The sequence below is a fragment of the Zonotrichia albicollis genome, chromosome 9, assembly GCF_047830755.1.
Source record: "Zonotrichia albicollis isolate bZonAlb1 chromosome 9, bZonAlb1.hap1, whole genome shotgun sequence".
Taxonomy (NCBI): domain Eukaryota; kingdom Metazoa; phylum Chordata; class Aves; order Passeriformes; family Passerellidae; genus Zonotrichia; species Zonotrichia albicollis.
The window spans coordinates 626,513-638,853 of NC_133827.1; the positions used below are offsets into that span (position 1 = coordinate 626,513).

Sequence of the window (12,341 nt, forward strand, 5' to 3'; positions counted from 1 at the left end):
TTAAAAAAATACAGTACTACTAACTAAGACAACATAACACATACAGTATATTAATTTATATATATATACATATATAAATTTTATTATCTGTGAAGAACCTGTCCTGCAATATGTACTTTTCACAACACCAAAGAAGCCATTGCACCTTTAAGAGACAGCTGACAACTCAGAAGGAAATGCTCAGCTTGTTCACAGGGTGAGAAAGAAAGGATTCTTCCAGATGAGTTAAAGTTTCAGAAACTTTATTTATTTACAATCCTACTCTATAATCCTCTAGGGTGGTATTTACAGAAAAATGGACAGGCACTAAATGAACCAGCCTAACCTTCTGGAGCTAACTAAACTAACTAACCTTCTAGGACTAAGTCAGGTTTTTAATAAAGCTGCATTCAACGTTGTGGATAAAAAGGTGATGTTGTGAGCAGAAAGAAGAAGCAGAAGAGTTGCTGACAGACAAAGGGGTAGCAACACAAATAAAATTACCCTTACAGCATCTACCAATTGGATTAAGAAAAAGATGCAACCAAACAATGCATGACTACAGAAAGCTATAGGATAGGAACTAATTATAAACTATGTTTAGAAGCACAATAAATGGCTTCTCCTTGATTCACAGTGGATTGTGCAGAGTCTTTTTTCTTTTCTCCACATAGTCCTACTCTAAATCCTACTCTACACTCCTACTCTACAATCCTACTCTCTAAGATGGCTATGGAGAAAATGGTCCTGATGTGATTATAGCACTGTTTGCTTCTCCATCCTCCTCTTCACTGAGATGATGAGTGGTGCCAGGGTGGATGCAGCCTCGGCTGATGTTACAAATGGATGCTGTTCACAAAAAAACCCAAAAAACGAATACAAAAACAAAAACAAAAAAGAAAACAAAACACAAACAAAAAACCCAAAACCAAAACAAAACAAATAAACCAAAAACAAACAACAAACCAAACAACAAAAAGACAAAGAACAGTGAACAGTGAGCCATTACTTTCCAAGCTCAGTGCTTCACAGGCTCAATCAGGATTACTCTGGGTCCTAAAAAGACCCAGAAAGAGGAGCAGTGGGACCATCTGCTACCCAGCAGTCATGTGCAGGACCCTGCCATCACAGGCAAACCTGGCCCAGAATCCCACTCATCCATTTATTCAGGTTTCTTTATCTTGTTGGGATTTTTGCCCCGCCAGTGCTCTAGAAATGGTGCTTCCTGTCCCTGGGTTTTCTTCCTTTCAGGAAACTCCAATGGCTCATATGGGTCCCTGCCTTTGAAAGACAGGCACTGTGCTGATTCCCACAGGGACAGAAAGCAGTGTCTACCTTTCCATGCCCTGCCCCTTGTGTGCTGGATGGCACCTTCCTTCCCAGCAGGGCCAGCCCAGTGGCACTGGGCTCTGCAGTTCCCTCTCTGCCACACAACCTGGCAGTAACCCTGGCACAGTTCCCATCTGCTTGAGCATGCTAGGCAGCAGATGGGGCTGGGACAAGTCCCTCCCAGCTGTCCCTGTTTGCGTGGCAGAAACCTCTAAGGGTGGGCTGGGGGGCACAAACCAGGGCCCCTCAGAGTGAGCCCCCCACAGCCCCTCCTGCCCACAGCCAAATCTCTGACTGCTCAGCTGGAACTGGCTTCCTTGGATTCCTCCACCACCATTTCATGTCTCTGTACCCTGCATTGCTCTACTTCAATTCTTTTGCCATTAGAGAAAACTGAGCCCTCCACCAAATTACAAAAGAAGGCGACAGAAACAGTCAGAGGACAGAGCGCCTCTCCTCTCAGGAAATGCAGAGGGAGCTGGAGTTATTCAGTTTTGTGAAGAACAGGCCCCAGGGAGACTTTATTGCCACTTTCCAAGATTTCAGAGTTGCTTTGAAGAAAGCGGGGGACATCTTTTTTAACAGGGCCAGTTACAATAGGATATGGACAAATATTATTAAACACAAAGGGTATCTAATCAGAGTAGGTCTAAGGAAGAACTTATTTTCTTGGAGCATGGTGGAACCCTGGCACAGCTTGCCCCAAGAGCTTGTAGGTGCCTGTGGTGGTTTGACCAGGAAGGAGTGGGAATTCTGGGAAGCTGTGGTCAAACCAATGAAGGTTTTGGGTTTGAGACTGGCACCCGGTGTAGCCAGTGGGGTTTGGACACACCTCCGAGAATACACAGGGGTTAAAAAGCAGGGCACTGCCCTTGGAACGCTCTCTTGGGACGTCGCTTCGAAGAGGTCAGATCTCTTCCCCCGTCCAGCCTCTACTGCTGGGCGGGGGGAGGGCCAGCCATGTGGTAGGCCCGGGGCCTGGACAGAGATGGGGGTGAGAAAGCCTTCAAGGATGGAAGGGTGGAGGAGCCCCAAGAGACATCGAGACATCGGGCAGCCAGCCCCCCCCCCCCCCCCCAGGAGGGAGAGAGAGGGAGAGTCGGCGGTGATAGCAGCCGGCCCAGGAAGAGAAAGGGGGGGGGAAAAGGGTGCAGCCCGGCCGGCCGCAGCAGCAGCACGTGTGGGAGTATCATCTCGTCCCAGGACAGACAAAGACTGAAAACTTTTAACCCTTTCTTTCATGATTGGGGCCTTGCAAAAATGCTAATCCTCCTCGAAGCTGAATAAGAAGGGAGATAAGAGATGAGATGAGACAAGGACTTGGCCCGAAGAACGTGGAGATGATTGGATGGGGAGAGATGATTTGGAGTGGCTTTTTGGCTGGACTTTTCTTGTGGCCATGGACTCAGTTGTTCCTGTGACACAGACTGCATTTAGGGGGAGGCAGTGGCTCAAAACCAGGAGGGTTCATTCGTGAGGACCCCCCGGCCCCAGGGGGTTGGAAAAATATGGGGGGGACAGATGTCCCAAAAGCAGAGACGGTGCCTTTTTGGAGTGAGACAAGGCATCCTTGAAAGACAACCCTAAAAGCAGCTCTGGCCATGTCTCAGTGGTGAGAGCACTGGGCATGGAAGGAAGATGTCACAAGCGGCAAAAGGACTTTTTCCGGGCGGTGCCGAAGTGACAAGGAAGCACACGAGGTTTCAGTGTGTTTCCAGGAGAAGCCTATGGAACAAGAAGGACTCCTTTCCTCTTCATGAACTGCAGTTTGAGTATACTAAAGTGTCGTGCCGGGCTGGGCAGTTGGTGTTTTGGGAGAATGTATCGGATTGGGAAAGTCAGGGAGTGGGGAGGAGGAAAGTTTTTTTGTAAGGTTTTCAATTTCTTTTTTTCCTTTTCCTGTAGTTTAAGTAATAAAGTGTTCTTTATGTTTAAGTTAGAGCCTGTTTTGCTTATTCCTGGTCACATCTCACAGCAGACACCAGGGTGAGGAATTTTCATGGGGGGCACTGGCTCTGTGCCAGGCTCAAACCATGACAGTGCCCCATCCCTCCAACCATTCTGGCTCCAGTGGCAAAGGGCTCTGAGGAACCTGATCTCTTTAAAGATGTCCCTGCTCATTGAAGGACACTTGCACCACAGGACCTTTACAGGGCCCTGCCACCCAGCCCAGTCTAGGATTCCTCACTGTTTTCATTTGAAGAGCACCAAAAATGGAGGTGAGGAGGAAGGGAGCTCATCTGCTGCCTTGGACTTGAGTGGAGGAGGAGCCCATCCCTCAGAGCCTGTTTCACCTGCAGCCCCTTCACATTTTACCTGCAGGAGCTCCTTGGCAGACCAGCGCCGCGCCTCATCTCTCTGCAGGCAGCAGCTCAGGAAGTCACGCAGGCAGGATGAAAATAAGTTGGGCTGCTGCAGCTTTTGTTTTCCTCCTGTGGCTATCAGGAGTTGAGGCTGGGGAAAAAGGAGACACCAGGCTCCACCTGCTTCTTTCCCATCTGTCACTGCTCTCCCAGATCCCATTGATTAAGCTCCACTCTGCAGTGGCACTTTCTGCCCTGGCAAAGACCCAGAGATGACTTTCCTTTACCAACCAAAAACCCAAACCATGATGCAGCCACAGCTTTCCCACTGTCCTGCAGATTTTGCCTTGGCAGCTGATTTCATTGCCTGACCTAGTTAGTGGGAACTACATCAGCACAAGCACATTCCTTCCCTGAGGATTCATATCAGCTTGAGGGGCTTTTTGGAAGAAGGACTTTGCTATACTGACTCTACTCTATCCAAGGGTTAGGATATGAAAAGTATCTCTGCAGTGCTTCTTGGTCCCTTAAGCACAGCTGCCATAAAACAAAACGAATCAAGCTTTTTGCTTTGTTCTTGAAAACAATGGGAATTGGAAGGAAAGAAAGGAAATCCACCAGGTATTCCTCAGGTAAGGAAACAAACATTGGGAATCTCATCTTCAACACAGACACATTAAGATGCATGCACAAATGTACTGGGATGAAAACGCCTGCTGGGACACACAGGAGCCACCTGCAGCTCTGTCTCTCAGCAGTCTGAAAATTTCTGCTTTCCTTATATGGAAAAGAAAAACTTTTCATAGTCAAATCAGAAGGAGAGGTTCCATCCTTACGGTCACCCTCTACTCATTTGGCTACCCAAGTCAATGCATGAATGGTAGGCCCATCACAGAAAGTGCCAGGAAACAAATGGGAGGTTTTGGCAGGCTCTCCACATCCCCAGGCTCTGGCTTGGTGATGTGCAGAATGTTGCTTTGGGCTAGGAGAGAAACACGGTCACTGAGTGTTTCAGCAGCACTGCACAAGAAGCAGAAGAGACTCTGTGGACTTTAAACCCTCATGCCCAGGTTCCAGGCATGTTTCCCAGTGAGAAGAAACTGCACAGGGGGTTAAGTTCCTCTCTAAAAATCAGTGCCTTAGTAACTTTCTTGTGTTTGGGCTTCCTTTCTTCATTTCTGGAAATGTAACACCAGTTCTGAGAGGCTTGCCTTGTGGTTTTAGGCACATCTTCACAGACAGACAAGTGGGAACAACTTGAAACCCAAAGCAAATGTTGCCTGAGAAGAGCTGGGGAGTGTTTGCCTGGGGTGAGGCTTGAGCTGTCTGGCAATCCCTTTCCATGATGTGCAGAAACATCCAGCTGCTCCCCAGAACTCAGTCCCTCTGGGCACGCTGGAACTCCTGAGGATTCCAGCCTTTCTCCTGCTCAAGAGCATCTAACCTAAGCTGAGCTCCAGTTTCTTCAGCAAGGCCAAGGATGCTCACTTCCATGCAGCTGACAGTGTCCATGGAGCTCAGCAGATCTTTCTGATACTCCTCAGGCCAAGGAATTACAGTGTAGATTAGCAAGACATCGGCTGATCATTATCCAGTGCGGTTCATGTGGAACCAAGCTCTAACGCACTGACAAGTCAGAGGGAGAGAGAGCTCATTCTGCTTTTACAAGATGGTATTTAGAAACATAAGACACCAACTTGGAAGTATTCAAACCTCAACTTGCAGAATGCATCTCAAATAGACAAAAATAACAATGGCAAGAGGCCTTGGAGTCTCCATAAAAATGCCCACCACTGTCATGATAACTCTGTGCTCGTGGCACTGAAATAGATGGTGACCAAAGAGACTTTGCTATTATCCTCTTTAAGCCAAAGGAGAATTTCAAAGCTGGAAATGGCAATGCACTCCCCTTGTGTACAAATAATTTATGGGGCTTTCTGTCCTTTTCCCACATCACCAGAGGTGACAAAGAGGGTTTTATCCTGACTCTCAGCTGAGCTCAGCCACTGGCCATGGTGGGGAGCTGGAGCCCTCCCTGTCATTAGAACTGTGCAGGCCAGGGATGGCCCTGCTCCTGTGGTAAAGAAACACAGCACTGGTGTCAACTGCCCATGTTGGATCCCAGCCCAGGCACCTGCCTGCAAGCTCATCAACTTGTTAAAGTACCAAGAAACAGCCAAGGGTTTGGCAAACAATTCTAACTGCAGTCGGAGAAAAACACATCCTAAACTTCTCCAGGCCACCCGCATCCATGACTGAACAATGTACAGATGACTTGAAAGCCTGAGAGTTTCGAAGATCCACAGGATTTGGAAAAGATGCTACAGAATGGAAGGGAAGAGCTGTATTTAAAAAATGAAAAAGCAAGGAGAACTGCTTGAGCATTGCTTAGGTAGTAGGTTTTTTTCTCTTTTTCTTTTTTGCTTACTTTTATTTTTCCTTTTTTTGTTATGTTTTCTATAAAATTGAAACTGGGAAGGTCTAACCTCCATTGCTCAGGATGTTTATCACATGTCTACCCTCTCCACTGAAAAATTCTTGTCCCTCAGAAACAGAGTTCCAACATTCTTAAAAAAACAAGTGGGAAATGTCAGGCGTGGCTGGAGGCCAAACTGGCAGGTTTCTGAACTGGTTAGGTTTCTGAACTGCCACTTCCCTTTCTGATACAACCAAAGCTACAGCAGATGCTGATGTGTTGCAGGGGCATTTTTAGAATGACACCTTGGTGGAAGTGGTGCCAGCAGATGGCAATGGGATTTTGTCCAATGGCACACAGAGCATGGGACAGGTGAGAAAGACAGTGGGATCAGTGAGTATTTGCACCTTACCAGGACAGGAGTTTCATTCCAGGAAGGAACTTCTCGTTCCACCATTTCGATGCCCAAGATTCCCAAAGACCATATGTCCACTTTGGGGCCACATGGTTGACCTGTCACCACTTCAGGCGCCAGCCACCCAGCAGCGCCGGCCACGGAGCTCCGTCTGCCCTGCTCAGGGCTGAGCTGAGCAAAGAGGCCAAAGTCAGCTGTGGAGAAAACAACAAACCATGAAAGCCAGCTCCAATTAGGAAACCAAGCAAAAAATTCCCCACTCTCAGACTAAGAATGTGCTGTTGAATCTCTTGGAGAACTGTCCACGCTCAATTTCCTTGGGGCTTTAGCCAATGGAGTATGGAATTGGCCACTTCCAAAAAAACCCAGATTCTTAACGCTGCTCACAGTAGTGGACTTCATTCCCCTGAAGCTTTAGATTGCAGCTCCCTCTGTCTGGAAGGGACACACACAGAGCAAGGCCACTCTTGACTGCTTGTGGTTCCTTCTACCTCTGTGCACGTTGCAACTGTGCCCTCAGCTCGCAGCAGGGGTCCCTGCACTGCCACCAGCACCATTTTTGGGGAGCTGGCAGTCACTCCAAGCAGCCCCACACCCACAGCCCTGGAACGCTGCACCTGACCAAGAATATACTGACCCAGCTTGACAGAACCGTCAGTTCTGAGAAGGATGTTTCTGCTCTTCACATCTTGGTGGATGATGTGGTTTGAATGAAGAAATTGCAGTCCTTGCAGGCACTGAGAGAGAAAACAGAAACAGGAGGTCAAAAATGAGTGATGTGATTTCATCCCACAAGAAAGAAAACAAAGAACCTAAAAGATTCCCTCTCCAGGGGAATGGGGAGTAATAGCAGAACAGTAATGGCCACTGAGAGGAAGAGCTTGCTGCTCCAACACTTGCAGAGCAGGACCTTTCTGAGGAAAGGCACGTCAGCTTTTGAAAGAGCAACAGCACCTGCTGTTGTAGGCTGTCCCCTGCCAACCAGCCAGGATGACTCCTGCTGCAGTGGACGTGCTTTTTCCATGCAGAGGACAAAGGAGGGGTTTGGAAAGGAAAAGTCCCTCCCTTTGGTGTGAAGCGGATCACTTTTGGGTGGGAGGTTGCATGACAAAGATTTTCTTGCTGGCCTCAGCACAGGCTTGGATGTATCACACCAGTCACCTTCCTGAAGCAAAGAGCATTTTGGCTGCACTACTATCCTTTTCAGCTGAGGACTGTGAGAAATGAGTCTTTTTTCTTTGCTGATCATTCCAAATCCTGCCACCAGCACCTTTGCTTTCACAGGCAAGGAATGCAGTGAAGACAAACTCCAGGCAAACATTTAGAGAGGCAAGGTGGAGAACAGCAAATACAAATACAAGAGACAGAGCGAGAATACAACAGCAGGAGATAAGAGTACTGGCACTGAGTACAGGGAGGACAGGGGCACTGGCAGGCCTTTCACTTGAGATGCTTTTACTTGCCCATAGCATACCAGCAACACAGAAACAAAGCTTGGCACAGGAAATCACTCCAGCTCTGAGGCCCTGTTTCCCAGACAATGCTGCCCAAGCCCTTGGAAACACAGATGGGATTGCTGACCTCCCGACTGATGGCTGCCATCTCATCTTCCGACAGGTAGGTCTGGCTGATGACATCGCTCAGAGTGCCTCCATCCATGTACTCCATAACCAGGGACAGTTCCTCACCCACAAGGTAGCTGAAAGAAGGACACAAGGGCATGGAGATGAATGTACATGGCTAGGTTGCTGTTTGGAAAAGATGGATCCACTCCTCTTTTCAGATCCCTTTGAGACAAAAAAAAAAAATAAAGGAATAGACATTCCCTCTTGGCTGTGCATTGTTTGCCATCTGTGCAGTCTCAAGGAGAAAGGTACAGCTGCGAAAAAAGAGATGTCTTAAATGGGCAGCAAGCAAAATGTGCAGTTTAGTAACAGCCCAGATATAAAACCTGTCACGCATGGTGTTTCTGGAAAAAAGCACCTACTCCTCCTGGCATGCATAGCAATGGAAAACAGTGGCAACAATCCAAGGGAAATCCGTGTTAGTTTACCTGGATGTAAGAAGACACTTGAATAAAATCAAGCTCCAAAACAAAGTGGTGGCTGTGAATATAGAGATCATTGATTTAGTAAGACATGACTCATCTGGGTTTTTGAACAATTTTCAAATACCATGTGCCAGCAAAGACTCATGCAGACAAAATGCAATCTCTTCCCATCCACTGGAGATGAAAAGAGCAATAATAATTAGCCAATAATTACAGCTCTATTTTCTGCCAGTGACCAAAGTGGGATCTTACCTTGCAGTTTGCAGTACGTGAACAAACATTCATAGGACAAAAGCACAACTCACCTGTCTAAACAGCTGACCAGGTTGGGATTCCTGTTCACCTTCATGACTATGAGTTCATTGACTTTTAGTTTGTTCTTCCTCAGTCCTTGAAGCTGTATTTTCTTGATGGCCACCTAAAATGACATTGAAAATCAGTAACTTGAGAGGTTGGTGGCACGAGACCACAAGACACATGGAGCGAGTGATTTTGCAATGACACAGCTGAGCTGTGCCAAACTGCCTTGTGATTAGGCACTGCAGTAATTAGGAACTGACATTCCAACAGCCCATTTCTCTGCTCCCTTGGGAGCCAGTTACAGGACACGTGGACCTCTGACATTTTGCCTTGACCACTTGGTAACAGCGGTGTCTCAGTTATCACCCACAAACCTCTGACCACACTCTCTGCTGCGTCATTTGGGATTCAGAAGAAGTAATCCTTGCCTTAATACTCTGTGGATACATCTTGGGCTATGGGCAGGGCTTAGGGCTTTCAGGGACGCCTTGCAGATCTCTCCCTATGTGCAGTTCCCAAGTGCAGAACTGCAGTGGCTAAGGAACTACTAGTAACTTTCAGATGGATTTGCTGGCAGCCAGAAATGAGAACTCAGGACTCTGAAGCTGTAGCCCCAAAGAGCAGTGAGGTGCTCGAAGGCACCACCTTTGTTTTAGCAATGGAGAGCGAGCGAGGGCGTCCTTCTCTGAAAGGAACCGCTGCCCTCCGTGCCTTCCTTCTGGCAGCTGAGGAGGACAAAGTCCCAAATGTGTTTTGTGGGCTGGCACCGGTCTGTGCTTCTTGTGCCTTTTCAGCACAGCTCTGCCCAGAGCTCCAGCCACAGCTCACACCAGAGGGGAAAGCCCTCGAGTGCAGCAGAGTCTGCAGGGGCTGTTCACATTTACCTCTCCTCCTGTGGCAGTGTTGAGTGCTTTGAAAACATCTCCAAAAGTCCTAGAAACAAAACAGAAGCAGAGAAAGGAGAAGCCACTTAGATCTTGCAGTGAAAGCCAGCCCACACAGGAGATCTGTGCTGTCAATGCCTAAGACCTGCAGGACACTGGAAGCATGGAGATGTCTTTGACAAGGCCTTCTGAGTACACTTAGAAATTCTGATCAGCACTGACAATCTCAGCCCAGTGCCTGAACACATTTGCAGCTTGCCTGACTTTACACTTGATACCTATTCCACCAGCAAAACACCTGATGCATAGTTGTGTACAATTAACATTGCTTGGACTCACCCACTGCCAATATTTTCCAGTTCGGTGTATTTTAGAATAGGACTTTCCATCTTCACCATTCTCCCTGAGAGAAACAAAATGCAAGATGTTCACTTTAAAGCAGAGATCCCACCTTCTAGGAGATACGAAAGGCAGCCCCACTGTCTGGGGCTTTGAGCCCTCCCTTGGTGGACAGCTGGCTAACATCAACAGGAACAGCAACTGGAACAACAAGAGAAGAACAGCAGGCCCACAGCACAAGTTGCTGGTACAGAAACTGATTTCCAGCATCCTTTGAAGTGAGAGACATCTTGACAGCAGGCACACAGGGAAGCACTGGGAGATACATTCAGAGGAGACTGAGACGAGAAGAGAATACCTTCCAAGGCAAGTAAGTTTGTCACGTAGAAAAATTAAGGAGAGCTGGAACTAACAATGCCTTTGTTTTCTTGGGAATAAACACTGTGAGATTTAGAAAAGGTTTCCTACTTGCTAAGATTAAATGCACCTGGACATCAAAAATCAATTCCTCTGAACAGATGCCAAGTCCAGAACAGGAGGAATATTGCCAAGTGTTCCCATCTTTTCCACTTTGTAGCAGTTTGCCAGAAGAATGCCTCTGTGTTTGTAAACCAGAGCAGCTCATGCTAGAACCAATCCCCACGGGGCTTTCAGCATCAGGACCCTCACCCTTTATGAGCAGGCTGAGCCAAAAGACGCCCTTGCCCGTGCCCGCGTGAAGAACCGCGCCGCTTCTCTTCACCCTGACAGCGCGGATCCGTCACTCCCATTGCACTCGCCCTCTCGGCACCGCACACGTCCCCATCTTCCCAACTCGGCATGGTGGGCACGGGCACAGAGGACAGCAGTGCTCCTCAGGTGGCCCTGTGACAAAGAGAGCTGCCCAGAGGAGATGCTGACCCTCTTGTGAGCCCAGGCTGTGCGAGGCAGAAGCCGGCCCAGAGCAGTGGCTGCTGCCTCAGGCAGCTCCACGCTGCAGCAGCCGGGCAGCAGCGGGACCCTCCCAGCTAAGGAAGGCTCCAGCCTCTGCATTCCCACAGCCCTCAGGGGCAGGGCAGCGACCACAACAAGGCTGGCAAAGCCCAAGCATGAGCACTGACAGGCACTGATGGGAAGAAGCCAGAGTCAGCCTGAGCCCCGGACAAGCTGTTGCCCCCATTCAGGACACAACAGGATGGGCTTTGAGATCAGCCACACCGAGGGGTGGATCAGTGCCCTTTTTTTCCCAACTGGCGATAGTAGACACAGAATCCACTGGGCTCTGGTCTCAGCCCCACCAGGTCTTATCTGAGAGCACAGCACTGGCAGCTGTTACAGGCAAGAAGCAGATTCATTGGGTTGTGCTGCAGAATCACAAAGGGCTTGATGTGTTTTCCTAGAGACTGATCTGAGCAGGGCTTGGGCCAATGGGTAGGATTCTAACAGTCATGAGAAAAGTGGGAATCGGGAATGGAAAAGCGCCATGGATCTGAGGAATATACCATGGCTGGGCTGGAGGCTCTCTCCTGAGAAATGCCTGCAGTACACTTTTCTCTGATCACGCCACTTGGATGTGTCTCCTGGACACATCTTGATAAGCATAAAACTAGAAGATAAAATAAAGGTTTTTATCAAAGTATCTGTTTTTTTCTTTGGGGGCACATGGAAAATACCTCGTGCTCTCTATTTGTCCCGTAACCTGATGTTCTTTCAAAGTAGTTCTTATTGACAAAAAGATGGCATTCTCTTATTGATAAAAGTATAGAATTCTCATGAAAATAAACTGCAGATGTAGTAGTGGTAACAGTAAGAGTCATAAAAATGACATCAGTAAGACGTGGGGTAGAAGGGCTCCTTCAGGATGGAGAAAAACACAACAAAAAACCCCCACCAAAAAGGAACAACACAAAAGCAATGCCACCCCCCCCAAAAAAAAAAAAGAAAATAAACAAAACCCAACCCAAAAGACAAAACTCCAAAGCCAGTCTCTTTCTGTGAATTTTTTTTGCTCTAATGACTGGTTGGAAGTCAGGAGTCTAAGGACAATTTAGGAATCTAAAAATTCTGTTCAGTTTGGCCACTAGCATACAGGACTTGCCTAGATCATTTGCTAGGTCACAGCCTTCTGCAGATCCAAGAACAATCCCTGCTTCAGCCTTTAGCAGAGAGGGAAGCTCAGGCAAACCCAAGCCAGTCCCAGGTCCCTCAGAGGCAGCAGGAACACCCAGAGCGCTCTCGCTGCCTCGGAGCACAGCACTGCCTCTGGGGAGTCCTAAATGGCCCTGTGACACCAAGCTCAGGAGGAGCCTTTGGTAGAGCTCTTGCACACAACACACTGTCCCTCAGA

General features: G+C 48.0%; 1 protein-coding gene across 1 annotated transcript; it reads right to left on the reverse strand.

Annotated features, from left to right (window-relative positions):
- Positions 1–659: 659 nt before the first annotated feature.
- Positions 660–10,836, reverse strand: LOC141730211 (serine/threonine-protein kinase PAK 3-like). Its single transcript, XM_074547640.1, has 10 exons — positions 10,758–10,836; positions 10,157–10,216; positions 10,016–10,079; positions 9,677–9,725; positions 8,798–8,910; positions 8,024–8,141; positions 7,080–7,179; positions 6,440–6,636; positions 3,625–3,762; positions 660–828 (listed from the first exon to the last, which is right to left on the reverse strand). Exons 1-10 carry the CDS (start codon positions 10,834–10,836, stop codon positions 736–738), a joined length of 1,011 nt encoding a protein of 336 aa, XP_074403741.1. The 3' UTR covers positions 660–735.
- Positions 10,837–12,341: the final 1,505 nt, after the last annotated feature.